This window comes from Macaca fascicularis, chromosome 5 (assembly GCF_037993035.2).
Source record: "Macaca fascicularis isolate 582-1 chromosome 5, T2T-MFA8v1.1".
NCBI lineage: Eukaryota > Metazoa > Chordata > Mammalia > Primates > Cercopithecidae > Macaca > Macaca fascicularis.
Window position 1 is genome coordinate 25,048,513 of NC_088379.1, and position 15,725 is coordinate 25,064,237.

General features: G+C 43.3%; 1 protein-coding gene across 1 annotated transcript; it reads left to right on the forward strand.

Moving 5' to 3' along the window:
* Positions 1-108: 108 nt before the first annotated feature.
* Positions 109-15,460, forward strand: SMIM20 (small integral membrane protein 20). Its single transcript, XM_015450092.3, has 3 exons — positions 109-314; positions 13,953-14,009; positions 14,793-15,460. Exons 1-3 carry the CDS (start codon positions 206-208, stop codon positions 14,828-14,830), a joined length of 204 nt encoding a protein of 67 aa, XP_015305578.3. The 5' UTR covers positions 109-205; the 3' UTR covers positions 14,831-15,460.
* The last annotated feature ends 265 nt before the right edge of the window (positions 15,461-15,725 follow it).

Below are 15,725 nucleotides of genomic sequence, written 5' to 3' on the forward strand. Positions count from 1 at the left end.
CCGCCCCTTCCAGTCATGAGGCCCCGCCTCTGACTCCACCCCTGTCTCGCTCCCCGCTTCGCCCCTCCTCCTCGTCCCTCCCCCAAGGCCCGGAAGCGAAAGCCTCTCAGCCTCTTCCGAGCGGGGTCACGGGCCGGCCGTCGGTAGCCAGGTTTCCGAGAGTGCGGGGCGGTCGGCGGGTCAGGGCAGCCCGGGGCGCAACGCCATGTCCCGGAACCTGCGCACCGCGCTCATTTTCGGCGGCTTCGTCTCCCTGATCGGCGCCGCCTTCTATCCCATCTACTTCCGACCCCTAATGAGATTGGAAGACTACAGTGAGTGATCTCTGACCCCGTGCGGTGACCTGACCCCCCCATACACACCTCCCCCTCCGTGAGCTCCACGTGGTGCCGTGGAAAGAACTTGGCTCGAGGGTTAGGGAGAGCCAGGTTCGAATCCTGCCATGTGCAGCTTTGTGACCGTGGACAAGTTGCTCAACCTCTGGGACCCTCAGTATCCTCATCTGTGAATATTAATAACTACATCATCTATAGTAAAGTGCCGAGCCTCCTGTGAGACTCAGGTGGTCATGTATATGAAAGCAGTCCTCTCAGAAGTCAACGCTAAGTACTAGTTCATATTTACAGTTAAAATTCACTGCATGCCTATTATACGTCAGGTTAGGCATATGTTGGATCGTTTCATTTGCACAAGCTCACCTTGAAGTATGTATGTAAAACATACCCATTTTACAAATAAGGGAACTGAGGCTCAGAGGTTTTATAACGTTCCCAAGGTCACACAGCAAGTGACAAGGCAAATATATCCTACCCCAGGCCGCTGTCCGGAGTCTTCTTGGAGCATTTAGGCTGGAAATGGTGACTGGGGGAGCCAGATGGAACCCTGATCCTCCTGAGCAGAAAGGTGCTTTTACTGCACTTCATTTCCACTCCCAAAGATGTTTTTTGAGCGGGACTGTTTCAAACCCAAATGTTAACCTGGGGCTTTTACTTTTTTCTCTTCTTTTTCCTCAAATTGTTTCTCCGATTCTGCTGGTTTCCTTCGTTTTAAGCCGGTTGCTCACATGTTAATGGTGAATATCCTGGGAGTAATTTTCCTTCTTAATCATTCCAGTCCTATCATTCTAAAAGCCAAACTCTTCTTCCTTGAGACCTATATCTCAGCAAGGATTAGCACTTTCATACATCTGAAACCATCTGTCAGAGAGAAAATATTAGGCATTAGAGGCTCATTTTTGTTCACCAGGAAACTCGAATCGTCTTGAAGATGGAAGAGGGCCAACCCTGCCCTTTGGGAATATTAACGGACACTGAAAGCTTGGCGAATTGAAGGCGAAAGCTCCGTGTAAACGTTCTGCCCATTGCAAATGTTACAGCAGTCGGTTTCTGGAGGCAGAGCGTTTTAAGTGCCCACTCAGATTTCCTTGTAGCTTCTTCTCATTAGCCAAGACTGAAATGGCCACTGTGTTCTGCCTTCCAGCTTATCTGCATGCACCATGTGTGGGAGTAAGGTGGGCTGTGTGATGCCCTGCGGGATCTGTTGCCACCATCCTTCTTCACCGGACGCCTGCCCCAGCGATTATATTAAGGCCACTAGAACTTGGGACAAAGGGTCTGCTTTGCATCCCATTGGAAAAGTCAGTTCTGAAAACTAGAGCTGTTGGTTCTTATCTAGGAGTGATTTTGTCCCTCAGGCTATTTGGCTCAATCTGGAGACATTTTTGCCTGTCACAGCTTGGGATGGGGGTGTCAAGTGTTGCTACTGGTTTCTTGTGGATAGACGCCAGGGATACTGCTAAACTTTTTGCAGTGCATACAAGACAGACCCCCATGACAAAGAATTACCCAGCTTAAAATTCGAGTGGTGCCTTGGTTGAGAAACCCTGCTTGAGGTGAGATGGTCAAGATGTGGGCGTGTACTGTGTATCCTAGTAACAGTCCTTTAGGGATACTCCAGAATCTGTGGTTGTCTGAATGTCTTGAGACAGACAAATCAGGTGATGTTCATCGGTGGGTGAACATTTAGTGAATGTAACTATAATATCTGCATGTTTAACTGGAAGGCAGTCTGTGCCTTCCCGCTTTTCTGGTCCTTTTTTTTTTTTTTTTCTTTTTTTCCGCTGTCACCCAGGGTGGAGTGCAGTGGCCTCATTTCAGCGCACTGCGGTCTCCTCCTCCCACGTTCAAGCAGTTCTCCTGCTTCAGCCTCCTGAGTAGCTGAAATTACAGGCGCCCACCACCATGCCCAACTAATTTTTGTATTTTTTAGTAGAGATGGGGTTTGGCCATGTTGGCCAGGCTGGTCTTGAACTCCTGACCTCAGGTGATCCACCTGCCTTGGCCTCCCTAAGTGTTGGGATTATAGGTGTGAGCCACCATTCCCAGCCTCTGGTTCCATTTTGATTAATTTGGCCAACTCTGTTCTGGGGATCATAACTGATTCTTTTTTCTGAGACAGAGTCTTGCTCTGTCACCCAGGCTGGAGTGCAGTGGCATGATCTTGGCTCGCTGCAACCTCTGCCTCCCGGGTTCAAGCAATTCTTGTGCCTCAGCCTCCCAAGTAGCTGGGAATCAGGTGTGCACCACCAGTCCTGGCTGATTTTTGTATTTTTAGTAGAGACAGGGTTCTGCTATGTTTGCCACATTGGTCTTAAGTGCTTCACCTCAAGCGATCTTTCTGCCTCAGCCTCCCAAAGTGGTAGTGTTACAAACTGACTGCTGTAACATTTGTAATGGGCAGAGTGTTTACACAGGGTTTTTGCCTTCAGTGCTGGCAACTGATTCTTTTAAACAGGTAAATATTGCTGAACAGGTAATATTTGTGGGAAGTTTACTGTATGTTTGGCACTCTTGTAAGCACTTCCTATGTATTAACCCATTTAGTGTTGGTAACAGCCCTTTGTGGCAGCTGCTATATGATCATCATCCCCATTTTATATGTGGATAAACTGAGGTGTGAAACAGTTAAATTACTTGCACAAGGACCCACGGCTGATGAGTCACAGATCTGGGACTTGAATTAGTATCCTTAATCCCTAAACCAAGATAGCATACTGCTTGTCTAAGGGGGCAAGAAAAGGCAGTAGGGGAGATGAGTGTCTACATAGCCTACTAGATGAATGACCCTCATCTAAGTTACTTCAGCTCTCTGAGCCCTGCCTGTTTCCTCATCTGTAGCAGTGTAGTTCACTGGATTGAATTGACAGGGTTTGGGGTGAATTAAATGAGGTAACAGGTGTGGAACACCTAGTATAGTCTTATATTAGACATTTCATTAAAATGTTTACAAAATAATGAGCCACAAGGGCAGAAATGTGAGACATGGAGATTTTAGCAGGTGGATAGGCCTGGAGCTGGCTGACCTCGCAGTAAACTGGGGTGAGGTGTTCATTATCAGGTCACGGAAACCCACTGTGTGGTCGGAGCTTCAGCTCATTCCAACACATTCAACTAGCATTTATTTAGCATCTCACTCTGTTTTTTAGAAGAAACCTGGATTCTGGCAATCGCTAGGTACCTGGCACTGTGCTGGGTGTGGGCTGCACCTAACCAAACAACATGGTCAGTCACTTCCTTCTATCGTGCTCTTCCCACCCTTGTCCTGTCCACCTCGCTCCACCCATTCCTGGGACTGAGCTGCTTCCACTGTGCCCCACCTACTGCCCATTCTCTACCTAGCAGCCACAATGGTCTTTTCTGGTGACTTTTGGTTGCTGGTCTCTATCTTATTTGCATTTGTGGTCAGAGAACGTGGACTATATGATTTGGATTCTCTGACACTGGTCAAGATTTGCTTTGGGGCCTGGTACAGGTCAGTTTTTGTAAATATTGCCTGTGTGCTTGGAATGGTGGCTATTGTTGGGTACAGAGTTCTGTATCTGTGTGTGTTAATTACAGATCAAGCTTCTTAATTCTGTTTGAATTTGGATGTCCTGTGGCCATGTTATTAGGTGCGTACAATCTAGAATATTCTGGATAATTTTTTCTAAGTATTATTATATAAGAATTCTCTTTATTTCCACTGTTCTTCCCCATCTCTATTTTATCTGATTTTATTGTGCTACTGATTCCTTTCTTTTTTTTTTTTTTTTTTTTGAGATGGAGTTTCGCTGTTGATGCCCAGGCTGGAGGCAGGCTGGAGGCTGGAGTGCAATGGTGCAATCTTAGCTCACTGCAACCTCCGCTTCCCAGGTTCTAGCAATTCTCCTGCCTCAGCCTCCCGAGTAGCTGGGATTACAGGCACCCACCACCACACCTGGCTATTTTTTGCATTTTTTAGTAGAGATGGGATCTCACCATGTTGGCCAGGCTGGTCTCGGACTCCTAACCTCAGTTGATCCACCCACCTCAGCCTCCCAAAGTGCTGGGATTACAGGCGTGAGCCATTGTGCTCAGCCCAGATTTCTTCTAATATTTTCCTGGCTTATCTATTTCTCTCCTCATACATGCAGCCTTTGTCCTTATGTGAATATCTTAGAACCAACATAAACTAGATATTTTAATCTGACCTGTTAATCTCTTTTAACTATTAGATTTGATTAATTTTAATTTATTCTATTTACTGACATGTTTGCATTTATTTTTATCACCTTATTTTGTGTTTTTTATATATATGTGTGTGTGTGTATATATATATATATATATATATTTTTTTTTTTTTTAGAGACAGAGTCTTGCTCTGTCGCCAGGTTGTACTGCAGTGGCAAGATCTCGGCTCACTGCATCCTGTGCCTCCTAGGTTCAAGCCGTTCTTCTGCCTCAGCCTCCCAAATAACTGGGATTACAGGCGCATGCCGCCACACCCAGCTATTTTTTTTTTTTTTCTGTGTTTTAGTAGAGATGGGGTTTCACCATGTTGCCCAGGCTGGTCTCAAACTCCTGAGCTGAGGCAATCCGGCGGCCTCAGCCTCCCAAAGTGTTAGGATTACAGGCATGAGCCACTGCGCCCGACCTTCTCTTCTATTTCTATGCTTCCTTTTTTCTTCTTTTCTGCCTCAAGCCGCCTTTATTCTTCTCTTCCCTCTACTGGTTTGAAAGTTTTAAATTCTATTTGTGTTCTTTCGTAATTAAAGTTTAGAGTTAGCCAGTATCTTTACTCTTGAACAATACAAGGTCCTTATAATGCCTTAGCCTTTGTCCCATGCACCTTTCATAATATATTTGTCCTGCCTGGTGCCTATCACTCAGCAAATCAGTTAACACCAGGACTACTGTATCTGGTCACTGACTGTTTATCTTCACCTGCGTTCTTTACCTACCGACCCTTCTTACATCTCACTCCTTTCTAGCTTCAGTTTTCTTCCTTCTGACATACATCTGTTACTACTTCTTTGGTAAGAATTTGTAACTGGGAAACTCTGTTTTTGTCTGTTGGAAAATGTATAGAACTGCAGGTCTTCTGCTGTGGTTTTTGAAAAGTTTGTTGTCACATCATCCACATTTGATCATCTCACTTGCTTAATTACAGTGCTCTAATAACACTTTGGTGTCTTGGAAGTCCAGCCAGCGGAGGGTTATTGAAGTATAGTTATGTGCTGCATCATATTTTGGCCTGCGATGGACCACGTGTATGACAGTGGTCCCAAAAGATTATCATGGTGCTGAAAAATTCCTGTCGCCTAGTGATTCCCTGATGATCCCGACCCTGTGTGGGCCTACGCTAATATATGTGTTGTATCTTAGTTTCTCACACAAAAGTTCAAAAAGGAAAAAATAATAATAATTTTAAAATAGAAAGATGCCTATAGAATGAAGCTATATAAAGAAAGAAAATATTTTCGTACAGCTATACATGTTTGTGCTTTAAACTAAATATTATTATAAGAGTCAAAATGATTTAAAAATTAAACAGTTTACAACGTAAAAAAGTTAGCTGAGGTTCATTTATTACTGAAGAAAGAAATTAAAAAAAATAAATGTAGTGTAGCCTAAGTGTGCAGTGTTTATAGAGTCTGCAGTAGTATACAGTAATGTCCTAGGCCTTCACATTCGCTCACCACTCACTCACTCACTCACCCACCCACCCACCCAGAGCAACTCCCAGTCCTGCAAACTTTATTCATGGTAAATATCCTTTATGGGAATACCATTTGGAAAATATACAGTGTTTTTACTGTACCTTTTCTAGTTCAGCTATATTTAGATATATAAATCCTTACCGTGTTTACAGTTGCCTGCAGTATTCAGTACAGTACCATGCTGTACAGGTTTGTAGCCTAGGAACAATAGGCTATATCACATAGCCTGGGTGTGTAGTAGGCTACGCTGTCTAGTTTTGTGCAAGTACACTCTGTGATGGTCGCACAACAATGAAATCCCCTAAGGATGCATTTCTCGGAATGTACTCACACAGTTGGGCAACAGAGGACTGTATGTTATTAAGAGCAGTGATCATATTCACTCTTTGCAAGCATCACTCGGATTGATTATATGTGAACTAGAAGCTGGAAGGGTCAAATCTGGGGACAGGAAGGCCAGGTACAGGAAGGCTGTATTTCCTGTGACCTCAGGGAGAGGTGACTATACCCTAAACCAGAGTGGTGGCTATGGAAGTGGAGAGAAGTGACTGCATTTGGGAGCCACATTTAAGAAGCAAACTGGTGGGTGTGGTGGCTCACATCTGTAATCCCAGCAGTTTGGGAGGCTGAGGCAGGAGGATCGCTTGAGCCCAGGAGTTCAAACCAACCTGGGCAGCAGAGCGCAACTCTGTCTCATTTAAAAAACAGAAAAAAAGTAAACTCTACAGGGCTTTGTGGCTGATTAGCTACGGGGCAAAGAAGGAGAATGGCACCCAGTGTTCTGGCTCCAGCAGCTGAGGAGATGGAGATGCTGGTCATTAACAAGAAGGAATTGGTTTTAGGGGTGAAAAGACAAGTTAGTTTGCTTTTGGGCATTTAGGTAGCTTTTGAGGTTGAGGTAGCTGATATGCTCTTGGAGACTTCCCATGGACAGTGGGCTATACCGATCTGGGGCTGAGACGCCGGATGCGAGCTGCAGCTGGAGATGGAGCATCATCAGTATGTGGCTGGGAATCAGGTCTCTGCAGTAGGTAAGAGTTCCCAGGCAGCATTCAGAGATTTTAAGGGGCAAGCTGGCCCGGGACAGTGTGCTGGGGAACACCAGTGTCAGAAGGGCCGAAGCACAGGCGGTCAGAGGAGGAGAAAGGCCCACTAAGAAGACTGAGGAGGAGTGGCTAGACAGGTTTCAAACCAGGAGAGGCGTCAGTCACAAGCCCCATCAAGACAGCTCTTCATGAAAAGGGAGTGTGGTCAGCAGGGTTAGGCTGCTTAGAGACAGTAAAAGAGGTAAGTGAAAATATCTATTATATTTAACACAAAGAGGTTAAAAGTGATTGGTTATATTGTTAAACATGCTTTCAGTGGTTTGGAAGTAGGCAGAAGGCAGGTTGCAGTGGATTGAAGAGTAAATAGTGTATTAAGTTGACTATTTATAGATGTTTGGCTGTATGGAGAGGAGAATGGCAAAGTTTCCAGCAGGTCACAGGGTCTGGAAAAAGTTTTGTTTTAGTTTTGGCTGGAAGAGGTGGAGGGCCAAGAAAGTCTTAGACAGAGAAAGCTGCTAGAGAGAGAAGACAGTCCACAGAGTGGGAGGTGGCATAGGATCCTGAGCTCAGGTAGAGGAAAGAACTGTGGACCAAAGGCAGGGCACCTCTTCCACCAGCTCAGGAGGAAGGATGGCGTGGATGCTGCCATATCTAGGTTTTATGTTGGCAAGTTGTGGGCACTTCCAGGTGATGGCGTCTATTCCCTTTCTGACACAGGAAGTCAGGTCATTTATGAGTAAGAGGCACCAACTCTAGGCCATCCTCTCCCTCCTTGGAGCACTGTCTTCCCTGGGCGTCTCCACTGTGGAAGGTCCTCCTGGGTTTGCTCTTTTGCTCCTGCCTTTCAGCCACTCCTGTTAGCCTTTCTTGTTAGGCCTTCTGTCCTGACCGTCCTTCATACATTTCACACCCCAGGATTCTGAGACTACTGGGCAGAAGGCCATCAATTCTTGGATGGACAGGGCAGAAGCCTAGTCCCTGAGAACTGGGTTACTCGTAAAAGCAAGACTTAGGGCCGGCAACTGGCAAGGCAGTCCATGTAGAGCCAAGTGTCAGATCGGTTCAGGCCCTTCACCTCTGCCAGCATGGGTATGGGGACAGGTACGTTCCAGGGTCTCTGCTGGAACAAGCATACAGGCAGCAGAAAAGAAGGGGAAGCCTGTTTAGGTGAAACAAAGCCAAGGAGAGCCGCGGTTGCAGAGCAGGCACCCACTATCATCAGACTGCCTTATTGGATTTCATTTTGGCATTCAGCATGATCTTCAGCTCTTTTGTTAACTCAGCAAGGCTTTCCTGAGTGTTCTGTGGAGTACAAGGTCAGTTCTGTACATGATACCTCAAGTACTGAAATGAGCACTGGGCAGATGATGGCATCAGTGGGTCAGTGACCCAAAACCAGAAGTCTGGGTACAGTTCTGCTGTACTTCTGGAGGGAGTCCCAGACGCTTTTTAGCTTTCACCGTGTTGGCATGGTGTGTTTGGTCTGCAGAGGTCACAGTTAGGGAAGAGTACAGATGGCTAATCTGTCTTTGTTTCCTAGAACTAGACAGTGACCCTGAATATGGCCTTTTACAAATAGCATGCATTTGAGGCCAGCCTGTGAAATTAGACAGAATAAGATATTTTCTGTGATCTTGTTCATTTGAAATTTTAATTGGATGTTCAGAAGCATAAAATCATAGGGTTTTGCCAGAAGGGGTTTGAGCTCATTTCCATCCCCTCATTTAGTGACTTGTCCAAGGTTACTCAGCACATTAGTTGCTGGGGGGACACTAGACCCTAACTCCCTTGACCTTGCCTGTACTTAATACCCTGTCTCACGATGCCTTGAGACAGTGAAGAATGTTCAACAGCCAGCCAAGTGAAAGGCCACAGGGGAGAGCTATGAGGCCTCAGTGCTGCTGCTTCTTGGTCCTGCTGATTTCTGCTGCACCTTGCTGCCCTGGCCCAAAAGGATGCTCTGCCTAGGCAGCACAGGGTACTAGAAATCACCGGATGCAGAAAGAATGCTTACCTTGTAAGAACATTTTCCCTATGACATGCCAGGCACTTAGAATATGCTTTTCAGTCCTTTCCCCATATAATTGAATGAAATGCACAGGCTGACCTGGTCTTGTTTTCTAACTGGCATTACACAGTTCCCTGGATTCAAGCAGGCTCCAGTGAGGAAACAGACCTGTTGACACTGTTGGGAGGAGTGCAGTGCTTCAGGTGCCCACTTGGTCCCCTTCAGCCAACTGGGTCCCACTTGCTGCTGTGGTCATTTGGTTTCCCCCTCAGTCCCTGGTTCTTTCTCGTCACACTTGCTTCTGCGGTCATATGGCTTCCCCTTGGCCCCTGGTTCCCACTCGCCACCAGTGAACCTCCAGTTCTGGAATACCCCAGAGGCAGATGGCGTCTGTCTAGGTACCAGCAGCAACATGGCTGCCCTGAAAACTTTTTTTTTTTTTTTTTTTTTTTGAGACGGAGTCTTGCTCTGTCACCCAGGCTGGAGTGCAGTGGCCGGATCTCAGCTCACTGCAAGCTCCGCCTCCCGGGTTTACGCCGTTCTCCTGCCTCAGCCTCCCGAGTAGCTGGGACTACAGGCGCCGCCACCTCGCCCGGCTAGTTTTTTTGTATTTTTTAGTAGAGACGGGGTTTCACCGTGTTAGCCGGGATCGTCTCTCGATCTCCTGGCCTCGTGATCCGCCCGTCTCGGCCTCCCAAAGTGCTGGGATTACAGGCTTGAGCCACTGCGCCCGGCCCCCTGAAAACTTTTGAAAGCAATTTTATATTTGCTACTTTTTAAAAGATCGCTTCTTTGAAATAATCACCATGGAAGAGTCAAAATGGTGTTGGACTTTCCTATGCGTGTTGTACAGTTATGTGGTTTTTGTTAGTTAAGAAAGAAACTCAAACTTGGGGAGGCTGAGGCAGCAGAATCACTTGAACCTGGGAGGCAGACATTGCAGTGAGCCGAGATCACACCACTGTACTCCAGCCTGGGTGACAGAGCAAGACTCCATCTCAAAATAAATAAATTAATAAATAAAAGAATCTCAAACTGACGAAAGATCCAAGAACAGTGCAGTAAATTCCTATATTGTCCTTCACCTTGATTTACCAGTTGTTAACATTTTGCCACATTTGCTTTCTCCCCCATATATAACATATATAGATATATACAGATACAGTTATATTTCTGTATATTATAATTATTACTGTTATTTTGCTGAACCATTTGAGAGTAGGTTGAAGACATTGGGAGCTTTCATTCCTAAACACTTCAGCCTGTATTTCTGAAGAACGAGGACATTCTCTTACATAATCACAATACGGTTTTCCAATCTAGGAAATTTAACATTGATGCAGTGCTGTTACAGTTTGAGCATTTCTAATCTGAAAATGGAAAATGCCCCAAAATCTGAAATTTTTTGAGCTCCAAAATGACACAAGTAGAAAATTCCACACATAAGTACTTAATATAAATTTAGTTTCATGCACAAAATTATTAAAAACATTGTATAAAATTATCTTCAGTCTATGTATATAAGATGTATATGAAACAAACGAATTTAATGTTTAGACTTGGATCCCATCCCCAAGATACCTTGTTATATATATATGCAAATATTCCAAAATCTGAAAAAAATCCTAAATCCAAACCAATTCTGTTCCCAACCAATTTCAGATAAGGGAATATATTCAACTTGTATGGAATATACAGCCCACGTTCAAATTTTGCCATTTGTCACAGTTGAAATTGTGAGTTGCTTTTATTTTATTTTATTTATTTCATTTATTTATTTTTCTTTTTTGAGACAGAGTTTTGCTCCTTCACCCAGGCGGGAGTGCAGTGGCACGATCTCAGCTCACTGCAACAGCCGCCCCCCAGGTTCAAGTGATTCTCCTGCCTCAGCCTCCCAAGTAGCTGGGATTGTGGGCACCTGCCACCATTCCTGGCTAATTTTTGTATTTTTAGTAGAGCTAGGGTTTCGTTATGTTGGCTAGGCTGGGCTTGAACTCTTGACCTCAGGTGATCCGCCTGCCTCGGCCTCCTAAAGTGCTAGGATTACAGGTGTGAGCCACTGCGCCCTGTGGAATTGCTTTTAACTATTTATTGGCAGGAGGAAATGGGGAGGTAGGTTCCCAAGGTCATACACTGCACCAGCTTTCATTTGCTTTTTTATTGTAGGTTTCTATCTGCTGATCCTCCACTAGAGCACCCTCAACCAGTAATCCTGAGACTGCTGAGGGAGTTGGGGCTTGGGTATCCTGCAGTAGTTGCATTGTTGTGAATGTTCAAGTAACAAGTCACACAGTCAATATATTTCCCGGTGTGGACATTTAATATAAGGATATGTTTTTGTTTTCAAAGACTTAAACATTATTAGGTAGATTCTTTTACTACCGTACAAAAAAAAAAAAAATCAGCCAGTCTGCATTATTACTAGTTTTAATATTACACTTTGGCCCCTGGACTAGAGATAACGTCCTCAATTAAAATTACAAATCACACCACTGCCTTAGCACCAGGGGGCAGAGTCGGGCTTGCTGAGACTCTGGAGTGGGGAGTTTTTTTACCCAGTGTGCCATAGTTGGGTTTAAATCATTTCTCTCCTGATCGAAATGTACTCACTAGTGAAGTTGTTAATACGTTTATCCTGATTTGTTTACATAGTTAAACCCCTGACTTCTGCCATTACCCTTTTCCTGAGGTTTATATACATTTGCTGTTTTCCAAAGATAAGGAAATAGAAACTTACTGTCAACCTCAATCAAGATGCATTGCTAAATCGTGAGGGGCTAGTTTCCGTTTTCCTTTTAGCGTATTCTGCATTCACAAAATAAAGTGTCTTTGTGTTATATCATGAATTTACATAAGACTGCTTTGGCCTTAGAGTATTTATAAAACATTAATGGATTAAAGAACCAGGGGATGTAGATAGGACGCTAATACCTGGTTATCATTTGGTAGGAACTGGCTCAGCAAAGTGGTTTAAATTTCCTGACCAAGCCAAACTACAGAGGTGGTTGCATTAGGACAAGGATTATAAAGAGATTATGGTCTATGTAAAATAAATCTTCAGCCTTGCTTCAGCCTCATTAGCAATTAGCAAGAAAGTGTGAAGACAGGGATTTCTTTCTCTTCACTTGGTTCTCCATTGCATCATAAGAGGTTAGAACACAATTAGGCATTCTGTCCTTGCCACCAAAAGTCAGCTTCCTTTGATGCTTGGCAGTCTGCCAGCTTCTTTTGCTTTGCAGTACCTGCCTCTGGAGAACATGTTTGGTACACCAGGATGTCTGATTTTATTAAATCTCTAAGTCTAGAATGCTTTCTGATAATTATTTTTTAAAACTCAAATCTAAAAAAAAAAAAAAAAAAAAAAAACTCAAATCTTCCCTCTTCCATAGTATCAGAAAATAGACCTTTTAGTTATAGAAAATTATTTCTATTTTTGTTCCTGGCAAGGCTGATGACTGTGGGCTTTTACATGTTGGCATCTTCCAAGAGCATGTTCAAGACATCCATGCTTTGAGACTTACATGTCTATAGGGTGGTGGGGCTCAGTTCTACAATGATTTAATGTCTTCAGAAATGAGGACACCTTTTGTGTTGAGTTATTTCAGAAAGTCTAACATTTTAGAGGCTCCATAATATCCACTCTAGGTGGAAGAAATCTTTTGATATATCTTGAGAGAATCTTGGTTGCCATTTACCTGCTCTTTTTCAGAGAGGAACAGTGAAACCATCAGGCCACTTGTTGCCTGTAATAGGCCTGAGTATCCTATGTGTTCTCTCCATCCCCCTTAGACTTGAATATCAGGATTCCCATAATCCCTGTTGTCCAGTGTTTTATTTGCCACAGCAAAACTTAGTATTGATAAAACTATCAGGTCGGTCATTTAGGATTGACTTTCTGTCTGTCACATGACTAGAGAAGCAAGTTCAATGAATATTAGATTTGGCCAAACCCTGTTTCTTGTACCTTTATGTTTGTGTAACTTTATGAGAATCCAGAGGCCAGAGTAAATAAAATGGCCTGATACTAAATAAGAACTAAATGTGGATTTAAAGAAATAATCAGCCTGATTAAAACAAAGGTCCGATTACGACATTTCGTTACTATAATTTAGTTGTAAACGTCCTTCAGCTCTAAGACTTTCTCCTGAAAAACTGCCATTTGTTTGTCAAGAGACTTAAAATAATAACTCTTTGTTTTCACAGACCTTGGGTTTATTCTAAACCACTTAGAAAGACGTGTCAGAGTGCTTCAAGCCCACAGATATGAAATGCCCAATTTCTCTTGGCCCTTGCCTGTTGGACATCTCCAAAGAGACGGGTTTAGTTGCTGTCGCTACAATGTGCTTACTAATTGGCACAGCACCTGCAGTCAATTAGGGAAGCTTCAATTATCCAAACCAAAGCCACCCACCCAAAGATTAATTTTCTGCTCTATTTCCTATCAAACACATAGCATATTTAGCTCTGAGCCTAGGCCTTCAGTGGAGTGCATTGTAGACTTATAAACTACATCGTTTTCTTCATTGTACTTGTTGCTCCAATTCAGCAGCTTCTCCCTCGTGATACCACACCCACCAGTTCTTTCAAAATTGTTCTTTTGTTGTTGTTGTTTTCTTGTCTTTCCAAAATGCTGAGATCACAGAGAAAAGATGTTAGTTGGGGAGCTTTTCTTTTGAAGTATGGATTCCTTTATTCTTTTGAAAATACCCAATCTCTTTTGCATTATAGGATCTAACTTCCACAACCTAAAAGCTCTGCATAATAGCATATCTGAATTTAACAGCCCTCCTAAATACTGTTTTCTAAGTGTCCTATGTAAATACAAAGATGTTTCTCTCCCCGCCCCACCTCTAAAGAATGGTGTTTGTCTCGTGTTTCTCAGAGAGGGAGCAAGCCACAAATCGGGCTGGAATTGTTCAAGAGGATGTGCAGCCACCAGGTAAACTGAAAAAAAAAAAATCAAAACCGTATCTCATTTGTACTACTGTGTTGTGTGGTTAGTGTGTATTTGCCTTGGCATGGAGAGTAGGAAAATGCCTTTTAGCTTAGAGACAAGATTGTGATTTTGCTATTTATTTCTCAACGGTTGCCATTTACAGATGCCACCCAAGACTCCATTCTAATATTTCACTCCAGAATACTTTTTGCATGTTTGCCAGGTTCCTCTTTTCCATTTTATAAGTGGGCATAAAAATGTTAACAAGTGCGCGATTAGATATGAGACACGAATAGCTGTTTGGCCGACATATTTACCAAGCACCTATTTAAACACTCCCCTCATGGGAAAATAGTGTTTACTTGTCAGCTATTTGAATTGATGTGGGGTTCTGCTTTGCACAAGGGCTAAAAAGCTTCCTTTATGACTGAATGGTTAGTTCCTTTAAGAGGATTCAAGTTAGCCAGGAATGAGAGGTTTCTCATTTATTAACCAAAGCTCTTATAATCTGTGGCAACATTCTTTTTTATTTGTTTATTTTTAACTAGGCCAGATGTAGGTCTTCCTATTATGGGGTACAATTCCTGAGCCATTTAAAAGTCCCTTATGGCTGCCATGGCTTCCTGGCCATTTAATGGCAGGGTTCCGGCAGCCTGCTCACACCATCTCAAACTACACTGTAAATTGCACAGCTCAATTCTGATGTCGTTTTGTTTGTTTGGGGTGGAGGAAAGTGGAAGGACATTTAAAAATGAATCCTGTTTTTGTTCCTGTGTCTTTCCATAGGGTTAAAAGTGTGGTCTGATCCATTTGGCAGGAAATGAGAAGGCGGTCACCAGCTCTGATTAAGAAAGGAGATTTCTTCATGCTTTCAATCCTGCATGGGGTACAGTCAGTCACCTCACCAGAGAATGACGGCTGGAGAAGAAAACTCCAAAATACCATAAATAAGAGTGTTTGTAACAAAAGACTGTGCAAACAGTCTTAATATTTGGATTAATATTTCCCTTCTTAAGTATCCAAAGAACTCTGGAACAAATTATACCATTAGGAAGGTTTTCGTGATTCAGTTGATTTTCCAAAATGAAGCTATCTCACCCAGCTGGGTTTGGAGCAATCTGCTTATTATTCTGTCGTTACCACTTACTCAAGCGAGCTGTGATATGAATACAAGCAACCAGTGGGCTCGGGAAGGTCCAGGTCTATTTTGCCATCTTCCAGATAAGAGATTTCAGTAAAAAACTGCCATGCTGAGCTGCCTTATAGAGCTCTTTGAAAATGTTCAAGTTGATCAAGCTCTTTGAGGACAAGGTACTTGGTGCAGCTCATGCTGAAGATTGCACCATGTTGGAAAATAAATATGAAGCAAGTCAAAGTAGATGCATACACTTGTGTAGAAATCAATAATCAATTAATAGAAGTGAAAAAATAAACATTAAAATGATTTATTTCTACTTTGCAGTGGTGTCTTTTTATAAATCGTCTTTCGTAAAGCAATTAAATTATAGTGCCGAGAAGTACAGTTTGACTAGATTATATTTGACTAGATATCTGTGTGCGATTCATCTCTTTGTACTCAGGTAAACATTTTAGAGGCAAATAACAAGTTTGTTAAGACAAATATTATTGAATGGTGATTCTCTACCAGGTACCTCACTAGGTGCTGCAAAGATGAAGGTGAGAAGACAGGTTGAGTATCCCTTATCCAGAAAAGCTTGG